The 15,621-nt window shown below is 40.7% G+C and overlaps 1 protein-coding gene across 8 annotated transcripts in view; it reads right to left on the bottom strand.

Moving 5' to 3' along the window:
* Positions 1 to 11,182, bottom strand: part of LOC119503315 (ras/Rap GTPase-activating protein SynGAP-like) — a 46,223-nt gene extending 35,041 nt beyond the window's left edge. For 2 of the 8 annotated variants that reach the window (XM_037795012.1, XM_037795017.1), the window contains exons 1-2: positions 9,910 to 11,182; positions 4,866 to 4,969 (exon numbers count right to left, since the gene is read on the bottom strand). In XM_037795012.1, the coding sequence (XP_037650940.1) occupies positions 4,866 to 4,965 (100 nt within the window). In that variant the 5' untranslated portion in view covers positions 4,966 to 4,969; positions 9,910 to 11,182. The remainder of the gene's footprint in view (positions 1 to 4,865; positions 4,970 to 9,909) is intronic. The other 6 variants (XM_037795015.1, XM_037795014.1, XM_037795018.1 and 3 more) reach the window with 4 other exon arrangements.
* Positions 11,183 to 15,621: the final 4,439 nt, after the last annotated feature.

Here is a 15,621-nt window from a genome sequence, read left to right as displayed (position 1 = left end):
AGTTCGCGAGGCGGCATGCTCCAGCTCGGCTCTGATTGGTTGTTTTCCTCCAGTCTGTGAAATCTTGCAGATGCCATTAGGAGCACCAGAGGTCACAGAGGCGCGTGATTTTTTTTTCAGATTACCTGTCTGATGCACTACTGTCAGGATATAGTGACCGTTTTAAAAATTACTTTTTTAAATCATATTTGCTCCATTTCTACCCACTGCAGTTTTAAATACATTTACTTTGTCAATTTCATTAAACAATTCAGTGTTTCTGCAATCTGTTACATTCAGTCCAAGCAGTCTGCCACCATAACTATCCCTGGCCTCAGGTTACCTAACATGACAAGACAACACTTGGTCCATAGGGCTATTAGTTGTCATCAAGAGTCCACAGTCATGTTAGCGGCTCTGTTAGCATGTAACTAGGCACAACAGTTGTTTGGGCAAATTCCAGCATGCTAACAATGACAACCTGTAAGTCCCACATCTGTACTACTTCTAAGCAGGTTTTTAGTATAGAGCATGTTCTCACTGGAAAAGTTACAAAATGAGGAACACTCAAACTAGACAGAGAGCCGACTAAACACAGTCGGTATTTAAATGTGTGCTGTTGATGGAAACTATTCTCCCACAATGCAATGCACAAAGGAATTGGAAGCGCTTCTTGCAGCTGGGAAAAAAAATAAATTGTGCGTTTTTTGTTTGTGAAGTAAAATTGTATAGTAACTGCTAAAACAGCCAGGGGATCACCAAAACGATTACAATTCATCCTGAGGGGGACATAAAAGTCTGTATCAAATTTCTTGGCAATCCATCCAATATACATTTCACACAGAACAAAATAAAAGTCATTGTGAATTATCGTCAAAAAGAAAGGCTTTTCCTTTTGTTAACGGGCCCCACACAGTTTCGGAAAGTTATTTTAAAGTTTGACTGGACATATGACAGAAAAAGAAAAAAGCATGACCCAGTACACTACAGTATATACTGTAGATGTCAGGATAGTAAGCTGTTGTATATACTATAATGACTTTTCTAACTGCAGCTGGGTACAAATGCTTGTATTATGTATTTACACACCTCAAATCAAGTCTTGTATCAGGTATAAAACCACTCACTTTTTGGTCTGGACATGACTGTAATAAACAACACAGTGTTAAATTACGAATGATGCCAATATGGATGCTTTTACTGATGCCACTCTGCATCCCAAATAAAAAAACACACCTGTACCGACAATTAAATGATCATCATTTGCATTTTCGCTCATGATGCTACTAAATGAGGCGGTGTGCTCTCCAGCAGGTGTTTTGTTTGTTTTATGTCACTCGTGCGAGGCCTCTACATGATTTACGTCTTATGATTCACTGCATTGAGGGTGGGAGCTGAGCCTTCTGAGAAAATTGAGTGAGCTTAATTTTATTGAGACTGTCCACAGTGTTGATGGTGCAGCAGTCCACTTTGTCTTGGAGTGACAGTGTTTCCAGTTACAGATCACACACACAAGATCTCATTATGTCTGGTCTGCAGCATCTGACAATGAGGAGCCTCTGGTGACTCACAGACGGGCCTGCCGGGGCAGATGTCGCATTGGTGTCATATGGAAGCCTCCTTAATTGCCATATTCCGACGAGTAAATACTGTTCATGTCGACAACAAAATACTAATTATGGCTTGGAATTTGCTATTTTTCCGACAGCTCCAATATGTCCGTAACATAAGTCAATACACCAAGGTATCCTGACTAAATCTAAATTTAATTCTGTTCTGATCATGCGCACTATTTACCCTACTGCAAAATCTGCTCATCGAAAATGTTATCAAATCATTTGGAAGTTTAGCAAAAGGCTGAATGCAGTTCAGTTCACAGTTTACAGTATATATCTATTAAAAAGGGTCCAATTTAATATTGTTTGTATTAAGCAGTTTCATTTCAATTGTCTGTACAGATCGAGAAATCTGAATGCATTTTATAATGCAGTTAATAAATTATAAACATATGAGATTTTACATGACTGATTACTGGTTTAAGTGTTACGGCCCGACCAATGAATTGGTGATGATGATGACCAATACGCAGCAAGAAATTGCAGTACACACAAAGAACGTATATTGCCAATAAGTGAAAGTCAATTGTTCGTTCCATTGCAACATCAGCACGATGGACTGAAAGCGACTACCGGATGCCAGTTTATTCTTTTCTTATTCCACAGGCAGCTATTCACTAAATCTGACTAAGATAGCTTTTTACCACATACATCCATAAAGAGTTTTGATTTTATGTCCCCAGGTTCTGAAATATCCTCTCCTATTTATTCTGCCCATCGATATAATTTACAGGAATTTTGTTTGTGGTTTTTAGAGGTGCTAAATGCGAGATTGGAAGCATTTCTATTGCTTCTTCACGGCTCTCAGCATGGCGATGGCTGAGCCGAACAGTGAAACATTGAAAACAACGGCAACAGTGCTGACAGTGCCAACAGTGTTAACCTAAGGGGGAACCGCGGGATGGGTGCTACGCTTTCGCAACAGTGGCGTCGGTCAGGACGTTATCAGCTATAACTGCCGTATGAGTGCAGTGCAGAGCGCAGTGAGTTAGCCAGTGGGGCACGCTCACATGCACTAAAAGGCGCCCACGGCCACGGCAACGTAAAATTAATCCACTTCTCTTGAATTATATGTTACTTTATTATACTATCAATTGATACCAGTTTTTAGTGTTTTTCAGTTCTTCCAGAAACAATCTAGAAATTCTGTCCCAATAGACCAAATAAATAAAAAAAAGAATCAGTGATGTTGTCTTGTACTCAATGCCCCAACAGTAAAAAGCAAATTGATGCTGGATTTTAATACATTTTACATGTATTAAAAACAGCTACAACAGGGTGTTAAGTCGCACTTTAAATCATCAAAAACTTGGAAAGACAGCACGAGGCGGCAAGTGAGAAAATCTATTTGTTTTTTTATGTTATTAATTGACACTTTAAGCCAATGCTTAACTCTAGATGTGCTTGTTTAAGAAAATAAATGCCAATTGCCAAAGTACACTGGGTCAAAGGTTGTTTATCTGCCATCATAAATTCATCACAGCATCACAGCTGTTGGAAAACCACAGACAGCGCAAATGTGTGCAGAAAGTTAAGGCCGTTCATTAACAGCGAGCTGTCCAAACAATCAGCCTGCATGACTGACAGACGCAAAACCTCGCTGTATCAACCTTGTGGCTCTTTGACAAGCCGGCAGCATCGCTCCGAGAGGTTTGACACGGTTTAAGTGTGAGCCGTGATTTACAAAAATGCAGAATGACATCGGAGATGCCGAGCACATAGAGACGTACACTGCTGGCTTTAAGAGGATCAGCTGCTTGATGGAATAAACTCTTGTTTTGCAATGCCGGGTGCTCAGAAATGCAAGGTGAATAAACATCAGGACTACTGTTTGAGCTCGAGCTAAACTTGAACCCCATACATACACTCAAAAGACAATGGCACAAAAAGTTTTCATTACAAAGATGTTTAAATAGGACTAAGAAAAGTTGAGCAAAAAAAGGGGACAAGTGACACACCTGACTGTGTTCAGAGACCCTCCAGCGCTATGATTAGAAACGGCACTGTAATCGAGTAAACGTAAAATGCAGAGAAGAGGTAGAGCTGCAGGATTTGAAAGCAGAGGGTGGGTGGAGGGGTTGAGGAAGCAGGGGCATTGTGGGCGTAAGGGAGCCACGGGAAAGAACCTGAGATCGGCTTGATATTTTTGGAGGAACAGAAAGAAAGTGACTTCCAACATTCTGCAATGCAACGGCGATTTCTCAAGGCCCATTGACAGACATTTTAAAATACAAATACGCCTCAAGTGCACAAAAGGCATAAGAACAGTAACCTGAATAAACAACCTAAAGTTGCTCTCCATCACGTGTTTTCCAGAATTCCTGTCTCTCTCTCCTGCCTGTCCCTCTGCCTGTGTGTGTGTGCGCTAGCCAACGGGAGTGTGGCCTAGTTACCATAGGAACATGTTCGCAGCTTGTGCACAGCTCTCCATCAAACTACCTTCATTTTTACTACTGTATTTAGAGGCATTATTGCTGCGCTTGTAAATGAGCAGAGCCAAATTAAACAACTGAAAATTGTGAAAATGAAATTAGAGATCAAGAAGCAATTTGAAGCTCTTAACACCGAGTGTATACTTCGATATTACCTCATCACAATTTCAAATAAGGTGATTCTCAACTAAGAATTCCCCTACAATCTGAGCTGCCTCTTGTTTGTTTCTTCCCAACACTTCAAAACATTACTGCGTAGGTCTTAATGTCTGAAATGAAACAACAGCTTTACACGCTGCGCTAACTAACAGAAAATTATTTCTCTTCCCGTCCCTGGAGGGAGCACAAATGGCTGCTTTCATCTGGGGAAGTAAAGAGAGCAGAGAGAGGAGGAATACTCGGAGTGTATCAAAGCCGGAGTAAAAAGGCAAATGGCGCTATCAAACCTAGAGGATGTCAAAATAAAACTCTGGGAGTGTGACAAAGCAGGGCTCAGAGGGTGAGTGATGCTCCGGTGGAGGATTGAGTGGTAAAAAATCCTCACTCATATTGAGGTACTTTTGTAAAGCTTCATACAGGCTGAAAAGGACTGGAAAGCCATGGCAGAGGAAAAAGAGCAGAATGTCGCAGCTGAGGCTGGAGTGTATGTTAAACCTTCCATTAACCATTGGCAACAGTGGTGTCGACGGGTGTCAGAGAAAATAGCAGGTTGAAGGGGAACATATAAAAACATATATAACAGAGAAAAATCTCATTGCACCACGACAGACTGGGGAGGAGGCTGTACAAGTCAGGCACAGTTGACAGCAGTGAAAAGTAAACCTCTAAACTGACTCACTTGGGGTTAAAACTCCAGGTCCGCCACAGCAAACCTCCGCTTGACCAACCAACCCAAACTGACTCTGATGCGGCAGCCACGTCTTTGAAGATGTGTCCATGCAGCTATATTGCACAGACACAAGGTTTTTCTTTAGTTTTTAAGACTCATACACCGTCACTTACAACAACAATGACAGGGAAATAAACGTTATTGTGCATGTAAATAAAAGATAAAGTAACATTAATATAGACAAATACGACCAAAGACAAAAGCAAAACTTGATCATTTTGGTTCAAATCAAACTTGCAGCTGCAATTTGGGTTTGGAATAGGGAATAGGCAACTTGGGAAATTAGTTAAAAACATTTTCTATCATGCAGCAGGTGGAATATTTGGATCTGTGGGGATTCTGGAAAAACCTTAAAAATGGCAGTAAGTGTTTTTGACACCTCTGGGTTTTCTCAAAGATCAACAGGGATTTATCTTTCTGAAAAACTAATGTTTAGCTGTGTGCCTCGAATGCAATGATAATGTGATATGATATAAGATAAGAGCATGTGAACACACCATAGACTGTACATAAAGATGTACGACATGACAGCTCCCCAAAAGTGAAGTCAAAACATCTCGATCGCCCCCTACTGGTTGGCTGCAGTATAGGTAGTAAATCCTGCCCCCTCCATGTTAGTGGATGGGACATGGGCCAAACTAAAAAGTCAAAGTACATATCAAATACATTTTTCCCAAAGATGGTTTCTGTAATTTTAGGTAGTTCTTATCACGCTGGTGTATGTTCAAGTGTTAATTTTTCTGATAAATTTGATTTTTATTAGGGCCGTCAAAGTTAACGCGGTAACGCATTAGCGCAAATTTGTTATAGCGCCACTTATTTCTTTAACGCATTAATGCAATCGATTTTTCGGAGTTTGCAGCGGGCTCAGTTTTAAAGCCAGAGAGAAGAAACCAACCATTGGTACCAAGCATATAATCCTAGCTTGTCGCGAAGGAGGTTAAATAACGCTCCAAACTTGCGCTTAATTTTGGCGTGGAAAAACTGTCACTGCCATTTTCAAAGGTGTCCATTGACCTCTGACTGCAAGATATGCAGATGAAAATGGGTTCTATGGGTACCCACAAGTCTCCCCTTTACAGACATGCCCACTTTATGATAATCACATGCAGTTTTGGGCAAGTCATAGTCAAGTCAGCACACTGACACACTGACAGCTGTTGTTGCCTGTTGGGCTGCAGTTTGCCATGTTATGATTTGAGTATATTTTTTATGCTAAATGCAGTACCTGTGAGGGTTTCTGGACAATATTTGTCATTGTTTTGTGTTGGTAATTGATTTCCAATAATAAATATATACATACATTTGCATAAAGAAAGCATTTTTGCTCCCATGTTGATAAGAGTATTAAATACTTGCCAAATCATAGGTACATTTTGAACAGATAAAAAATGTGCAATTAATTGTGATTAATCATGGCGATTAAATATTTGAATGGCAGCCCTGGTGTTAATTAGTTATTTAATGCTATAAAAAGGGGGTGAGACATCATGATTGACAGCTGTGATTGACAGCTGCTCTGAGTGAAGTTGTCGGCTCGTGATTGGCTTGGGCGGGTGTGAGGGCGGGACCTCAATACCATGGCTCCAGCCCCCCGATCACTACTGCGCAGACTCTGACGTCAAAATCTGAAGATGTATCCGGGATTTTTTGGCTTCACTTTTGTACAGTAAGAGGAAGTAGAGACGCATCATCCTTATATATACAGTCTATGGAACACACTCACAAACTTGTTTATGTCTATGAAACAAATTCTGGTTTTGATTTCACTCACCATAAAAAAAAACTGAAAAACTGCAGGCCACAATAAATGATTTACTTGTATCTATTACAAGCAACATTCAACTTATCATAGCTGCCCTTTATAGCCTAGTTGACTAAATGTCATGTTGCTGCTTAACCACAAGCTGTTACTATGATTAATTGATAAGCATTCCTACCGACACATCAGTGTTTAATTCCTTGTTCTCTGATTGGAATATCAAAAAACAGTCATAAAACTGCCAATACATATTTTAACTGCCATCCAAACAGGGAGCGGGCTAACTCTAGTGGCCATGTAGGAACACATTAAGAGGAGGTGAATATGAGAAGAGGTTTGTTAGGCAGTTCTGCAAGAGAAAACAGAGAAGCATAGTACGTTGTTAAGTGAGATCAGAGGCTCAGGATGGAGAAGAAATACCAGGATGGTAAAAATATCTTGTTTTTTCTCTGTTGGGTTGCTCAATAGAAAATGAGGATGGCAAAGAAATTCATGGCCTGAGGCAAAAGAAAACAATTTGAGAAGATTGCAGGACAGGAGCTCGCTGACAGGAGTACCTACTTTTTTTTAGAGAACATTCTGACAAACAGACTGACAAAGCCTTTCTGTCCTTGGCAGCGAGAGATAGCCCCCTCCATGCGTTGCATTGAAGATGGCTGAAGAGCAGCAGAATTATGACGGAAACTTGGTGTTGGAGTAGATTCAGCTCTTTGCCGGCTGTCAGGCTCCCGGCTGACAACTGTGGCAGAGAGGCAAGGAGTCCAGATTCTCAACAGTTCACGAGGAACAGAGGAAGATTAAAAGACCTCTCGCCTCTCTATTACAGTTAAACTAAGAAAATAATTCCAATAAAGAGATGATTGAGATAGTTCATATCTTATAAGCATTTCATGTGGAGGAGGACGAGGAAATCCTGCGAGGGGCAATGAGTCAGAGTGAGCCGGACTTATCTCGTTCTATCAAGTGTGCAGCCTCAGACATTTCATTAAGTGAAGCTCCTCTCTCCACTGCGTTATGTTTTTAGCTGTATATGTAAAAGCCCGCAGTACAATATCATGGACTGTAAAGATAGAGGCCTCCAATCATACCTGCGCTACATTACAGAGTGTCCAAACATCACATACATCTGTTTTTGCCAGATGCGATGGAGGAAAAGCAGAACAATTCCCACAAGCGTATCTTCATATATCTTTTCATCTATTCATCCACGGTACATACACAGATCCCAGTGCAACGTCCAGTGAAAGTGGGACAGTTTTTTGAGTTTTTTTGAGTTAGAGAAAACTAATTTGGCAAAGCTATAATAACCCTGCAAAATCCCATTTTGTCATTTTGACTTTGTTCTGACTTATAAAATGTAAGTATGAGCCGTTAATATTTAATTTGCATATCTAAGCTCTCAGGACCTCCAGACTGTGCAGGTGTTCAACCACCTAGAGATAGCTAATTAGAAAAATACAGGTATCAGTGAAATTGGTGCGAAATGGCAAGAAAGTGTGGTTGACTTCACAGAAGCTAACTGCCAATCAATCACGTCCTCGCACTGACTTCACCTTTGGAGGGCGAGGGTGCAGGGACTTCATTTCAAATTCTCTTGAAAATAAATGATATGAATAAATAATATTCCACTCAGTGTGAGGCACCAAGTGTCACGTGCTGCATTGTGTGCCATCACATTATAGGTAATGTGATTATTACGTGTTCAAAATGCATCAGGGGGCAGTGACAAGTACAGCAGTTTTGGGCCAATTAGCAGACAGTTGATACAATAAATGCAGTAAAAATGTAACTTTTAAATGCAAATTCATGGCACTTGTGTGGCTTCATATGCCAGAAAACTGCATTCATAAACATTAATTGACTAAGACTAGGGCTGTCAACGTTAACGCAATAACGCGTTAACACAAATTTGTTTTAACGTCACTCATTTATTTAACGCATTAACACATCTTGCGATTTTTAGGTTGTAGCGGGCTCAGTTTTCAAGCTAGAATGAAGATACTGGTATCACATGAAACTAGCCAACCTTGTCATACTAGCTTGTCGCAAAGGAGGTTAAATAACGCTCAAAACTTACGCTAAATTTTGGCGATGAAAAACTGGCATGGCCATTTTCAAAGGGGTCTCTTGATCTCTGACTGCAAGATATGTGAATGAAAATGGGTTCTAAGGGGACCCACGAGTCTCCCCTTTACAGAATTGTCCACTTTATGATAATCACATGCAGTTTGGGGCAAGTCATAGTCAAGTCAGCACACTGACACACTGACAGCTGTTGTTGCCTGTTGGGCTGCAGTTTGCCATGTTATGATTTGAGCATATTTTGTATGCTAAATGCAGTACCTGTGAGGGTTTCTGGACAATATTTGTCATTGTTTTGTATTGTTAATTGATTTCCAATAATAAATATATAAATACATTTGCATAAAGCAAGCATATTTGCCCACTCACATGTTGATAAGAGTATTAAATATTTGACAAATCTCCCTTTAAAAGGGTACATTTTACATTAACTATGGACAATCAAGCGATTAATCACAATTAAATATTTTGATCAATTGACAGCCCTAACTAGGAAATACATTTAGTATGCACAAAATGCATTTTATGTACTATGTTATTTCAGCATGTGATATTAATTAGCATTAATCAGAACTTTATACGTGCACATCCTCCATAAATTCTTATCAAACATCTATCAGTCCAATACTAGAGGAGAGGGGGGCCTCCTGGTACAGCAAGCAAATCCCAACAGTGGTTCATTTTGCTTTTGTGCTAAATTCTCCACAATGTCTCCATCATAAACTGGTAAAACAGTTCCTAAAAAAAAACACATGAAAGACATGTTTCACAGGCACTAGAAAATTATTAGGCAAATCTTAAATGTTCTAGGTTACATGTGTGCTCATGTCCCACTTTAACTGAACTCACCACTGTGTCGTCAAAAGGTCATTCGGTCTGCAATGCATCACCTTAAAAACAGACCCCTGAACCCAGACCCCTGAGCAACACTGGTGAGTACTAACAGCTGGTATAGACCCTACTGCCTTGTGTTGCAGAACAATATTCAGGCCGTAAAGGTGCACAACCAGCTTCAACACCTCGATTAGTGAGCCTCTCCAGGACCAGCTGTCACTAACATTTGGTGAACACTTCTTTGTGAGATGGGGTAGATATATTTTGGGAGTACATCACTTTACTTTCTGCCCCACACATGCGTACAACACTCACCCAAAAACACAGGACTTCCTGGAGACGAAATCTTGACAGCTTAGTTTACATCTGTTGTAGCAGACGGACTCCGGTGGACTTCCAGCCTATAGGGCACTTGGGAAGGATCTGAGGTTCCAGGTGTACTTGCTTTTTTGGGACAAAGGTAGAATCAGTTTGTGCAGAACCTGAGAGACTGTTTCCAAATAAAAAGGCCAGTGTTGTACTCTTTGACAGATATTTCAATCATTAGGCCAATCTGATGTGTTCAGGGGCAGCTCCTCCTGTTCTCTCACCTATGCTGCAGTGTGTCCATACATGCCTTTTTCTTTTTTTTTTGTATCAAGTGTGAAGGCTCTTGAGGGAAAACGTGAAGCTGGCTGTCACACAGGTGGGGGGGGGGGGTCCCTTCGTCGTCACCTTCAGCTCTCAGTCCATCACTGAAGCTCTCCTGTCAGCAGTGGCTCTGTTGTGCAGCTCGGCAGCTCCTCTCCTCTGCTTCTTCTCCTCCTCCCTCTTCTCTTCTTCCTCTGCTCCCTGTCCTCCAACTCGAATGCAATCCAGGAACTGAGATGTGCAGCTTCCTCGGTAATAAAGAGAATCTCCTGTGAGGAAAGGTTTTGTCATCTTAATTGTTTGCTCTGGGCACACATGTGACTTCAAAAACAGCCCCTTTGCGTCGCTTTTATGATGTGAAGTCCTTATTATTGGTTCTAAACGATCCACGGAAGCCAATTAGTTCACCATTTATCACTTATAGGCTGGATTTAAAACAGAGATTCACGGTGGGTTCTGCATGGTTACAACTACACGAATCACACCGATATATTCAAATGAGGATAATGATCAAGGTGATGCCAGCTGGATAAACCAACTCAGAGCAGCTCCTACAAACCTACACTGCACATTGCGCGCACCAAAAAAAACACAAAAAAATAAACATCCCAGAGGTTATTCTACAGGAGAAATCCAGATGTTGTGCTGCAGCATCTGAACCACATCGTGCACATTTTTTTTTTTTGACGTGCTCCTTGGTGATTTTTTTATCTTGGAAAGCGGTGTGCCATAATCCAGAGATGCATAAACGAGGAGGAGGAGGAATCCGGTGAGGAAATTGACGCCGCGTCTGTCCTTTTTGCGCTCTTTGCAGTCCGTCACACCTAATTCTGATTTAACAGCAGTGCGTGGAGAGAAAAAAAAAAGGTGGTCTGCAAACGGGAGAAGTCTCTCCCTCGAGGGCGGAGATAGAGATAGTGCGTAAGATAGACAGAGACAGAAACAGAAACCACCGCCTCCAAAGGCTGCAAGAGTCCGCCCAGCACTGTGCCAGCTCTCTGACTTTGTGGCACCAGAAAATATAAAACGAAACGATGATGATGATGATGATGACGGCTGGTCGCCCACTGCGCACTATAATGACAATGGGAAAGAAGGTTAAAGGGAGTATAACAAAGTTCATTGAAGTTACTTCTTGGAATATGTAGAGTGGGCTTAAAGCTGCAGTGGGTAGAAATGGAGCAAATGTGATTACAAAAAAAAAGTTATTTTTTTTATAAAATGGTCACTATGTCCTGACAGAAGTGCATGAGACAGGTAATCTGAAAATAAAAAAATCCTGTGTGTCCTCTGGTGTCCTCTGCAAGATTTCACAGACCGGATGAAAACAACCAATCAGAGCCGAGCTGGAGCCTGATGTCTCTGAGCAGCTGTCAATCACTCCTGAACACAGCAGCACTGATCATATATGAATCAATATTCTGTTACTGCAATGCCGATTTCTCGCCTCAAATGTTTTCAGGAACATCTTGTAGTGTACTGTTTAGCTGTAAAATGAAAAAGTTTGTGACCCGGCAGCCATGTTGAGATCAGTTGAGGAAATACCAAGCACCGCCCACAAGCCTGAAAACAGAGGCATGAGGAGGTGCAGAAGTCTAGTTTTCTCTCAGAACACTTGAATTAAGATATGCTGAAAGGTTATTATGTAATTTTTGCCCAATGATGCAAAATCGGTCTGCCTACTGAAGCTTTAATGTGGATTGGTGTTGTCATGGTCGATACAGCCCGGCTAATAAGGTCAGTATTGGTGCTAGTATCGATCTGGCACATTGCATCGGTGCATCCCTAATTGTAATTTCTTGCCTCAAATGTTTTCAGAAACATCTTGTAGTGTACTGTTTAGCTGTAAAATGAAATGTTTGTGACCTGGCAGCCATGTTGAGATCAGTTGAGGAAATACCAAACACCGCCCACCAGCCAGAGCAAACTTTCTCATTTTACAGCTAAACAGTGCACTACAAGATGTTTCTGAAAACATTTTAGGAGAGAAAAAGGCATTACAGTAACAGAATATTGATTCATATTTGATCAGCGCTGCCTAGTTTGACCCAAGGCCTATTGAAGGAGGCCGGGTCACGCTTCATCAACACGTCATATCTTTGGGGGTGCAACACATGCACAGAAAAATCTGGTCTGCACTCGCCAAAATTGAGCCAATCGCAACGCACAAAAAAATCTCCCGACACAGGCTAGATGTTTTTTAAAGCCTGAAAACATGAGGAGGTGCAGAGGTCTAGTTTTCTCTCAGAACACTTGAATTACAATATGCGGAAAGGTTATTATGGATTTTTTGCCCGATGATGCCAAAAACATTCGGCCTACTGCAGGTTTAATGTCTCACAGTCTTAAAGTAGGGGTGCTGCACTTTTAATAAGGCTCAAGCTTGCACACCTGAATTTCCATAATTGTAGATGCTTTTAATAGCTTTAGGAACCGTCAGAACTACAAGTAACATTTCATGTAAACAACATTTTAATAAGACAGTGCTCTCAGCAGCTGCAAGGTGTATAAACCAATGGGAAATGGATGGACAAAAACAGCTTGGTCATTGGCACTACAGATTTCTGGTAACAAGATCCCCAGGGGCCCAAAAAGACCCCAGGTTCACTGTGTAGAAATTGTTTTTGAATATAATATGAGCTACTAAAGCACAACTGGCATGTACCCAATCTCGATGCCCTAAAATATAGTTTTAGGATATTTATTTATTTCAGCAGATACTTGCATGATGCATATTCCTACATTTATATGTAATATATCAGCCTAGGAATAATGCCCCTAGTACACTAATCTGGCCATCTGATTTAGGACAGGGGTCACTCAAGTTCATTCAAATCAGCCACAGAAACAGATTAAAGGACAGGTTGAGATTTTTTTTCAAGTCTATCTTAATGCAATAGTCACATGCCTATATGTAACACTGAAAGAGTTATTGGTCGTTGTCTTTGTCTCTCCTGATCATACTGTCCGTAAAGGGTGATAAAAAAAATCAAAGCAGCAGAGGCAGAGACATCCAGACTTTTAGTGGGCGTTCAGACTGATATCAGCCCTGCTTTAAAACAAAACAAGGGGTTGCGTTGGTGGGGGCATGTTGCTTCAGGTACCAGTGATACATGACATACAATCAAGTCTAGTTTGAGTAACAGATCTGTGAATTAGAAGTCTTCTCAGATGCCAAAACACTGCTTAGCGATTTATGTTAATAACACTACAGAATTTAGTGTACAGAATTTATACAACGACTGTTTTATCTTTCATCGCAACACAATCACAAGGTAAACAGTAGAACTAAAGCGTTCACACTACAAGGTAATCCACCTGGAATGTGCGTTTGCATGTATTTGATTAGACAACGCAGCGCCTTGTTGGATAGCAAAAGCACCCCCGATGTGCCGTCGGATTCCCTTCATTCAAATGAACTAAGGGGCTGTGTTTTAAAGCCGGTTTAGTATGCATCAAGGTCCAAATACACTGGATTCCCATAATGCAACTCAATAATAATTCCCTTGTCTGGTAAATGCCTAACACCAAAGCCGCAGAAGAAATGATGACCAAAAAAGCTAATTCTCAAATAACTATAAAGCAAGGAATCTCTGTCTGTGTGTCCTTCTCATATCTCAAGAACCTCTCATTCAATCCATTTCACATTTAGAAGGTGTATTGCTGGGGACCCAAGGGAGTGCCATGTAGAATTTTTTGCAATCGGGACACGCAGCACATTCAATATTAATAAACTTTTGTATAAACATGCGAACAGTGCTCTTGTGCAGCAGCGGGTGCAGGGCTTCAGTGCTCTGCAGACCGAGTCGAGCATGTTGTCTGAAGCGGGTCGTTCACTTTTGCTGCTGGATGCTGAATATACTAACGTATAGATTAGTATATACGTATAGAAACGTATATACTAACTAACAGAACTCCTCTGGCGCTTCCCTGGAGTCAACAAACGATGAGCGGTTCGACAACGCTACAAGCTGCATTCCTGGGAGCCAAGCAATCGGCCTGTTCGGATCAACCACGCCTTGAAAGGGCACTGCATTAGTGTGTAAAAGCTGTGAAGTGTCCCTTTAAGTTCAGCCCAAGTTTACCAAATGAAGCAGGTATTTTGCAAAGTGACAGTCTTTAGTAAATTCCCTCTTAGCTTCTGCTAGAATACATTTGTGCACAGGAGGAAGACTGTGGATTTTGTCGCTTCACATATGTTTACATACATACAATAACTCGTATAATGTACATATGGGCATGGGACAGAACCTATCCTTCAAGGTGCTCAGTGATGTTTTTTTTAACCCAAATACAAGAGAAGTCTGTGGGTGACTCATTTGTATTTTAATAGTCTGTAATCACTTTTATTGTGGTCACGGAGAAATTGCCAGACAGTCCAACAAACACTGTCCATATAGGTGCAAAAGTGTGGAGGCACCAGCAATTGTTTTGCTTCAGAACATTTTTATTTTGATATCTGCTAACATGTTACATAAATATGTATGGCTAATTGTTATATCCCGAATGTGTCATAGATCTTTTCGTGGGCATATATAAAGATGGTGTTACATAAATCCCTGCTAAAGAAGGTGTAACCCGGTTATTTTATGTTTCTGTGTCTCTCTATATCATAAACATGAGGCGGGCGGATTTAAATGGTTAGAAAACTGATAACCTTTTTCTTAAATGGTAATAATCCTCTAAATGAGTCATGAAAGGTTGGATCTGTTAGAAATACACAGACAAACCATGCATTAAAACCGATTAAAATTTGTTTTCACAGCCGTGTTTATAGACAGTGACATGGATTACACTACAGTCATTGAAATTATTTTCTATTTTCTTTTATCTTCTTGGTATAAATTGGAGGTTTTTACTATGATCTTGTTATTGGGATTTAAAGTGTGATCCAGCTGCAACGACAAGGCGCAAAGACAAGTATAGGAAGCAGGAAAAGATTTGGGAAGAAGCAAACTTCAGTGATGTCGAAGACTAACTTGGGACACTGGACAGTACATGCAGTCTTCAAGAATACACCAATAACATAAACTGGAAATGAAACATTGCCACTCTTTCTCTCAACCTCAACCCTCACTCACACACAGAAACACATACATCTCCATGGCAACTGATAAAAGAATAGCTGGTGTGCAAAAAGAAGTGATTGCCAAAGCATATACAAGAACTTGGATGGTCAGCAAGAAGCAAATTTATGGAATAAAGAAAAATCCAGGAAAGAATTGAGGGATCTAAGCGGAACAACAAATGCCGTCAGTCAAAGAATATGAAGAAAATGCTAAATTAACATAGCTTTAATGTCAAAAAACATGTAATTCCTCAAAGAGTAGAGCCTAAAATGCTCTCAACCCAATTTAAGTGTCAATTTGTTGCTTTTCAGGGGGCTTAATTACAGGC

The sequence above is a fragment of the Sebastes umbrosus genome, chromosome 15, assembly GCF_015220745.1.
Source record: "Sebastes umbrosus isolate fSebUmb1 chromosome 15, fSebUmb1.pri, whole genome shotgun sequence".
In the NCBI taxonomy this organism is placed as follows: domain Eukaryota; kingdom Metazoa; phylum Chordata; class Actinopteri; order Perciformes; family Sebastidae; genus Sebastes; species Sebastes umbrosus.
This window is presented reverse-complemented; position numbering and strand designations above follow the sequence as displayed.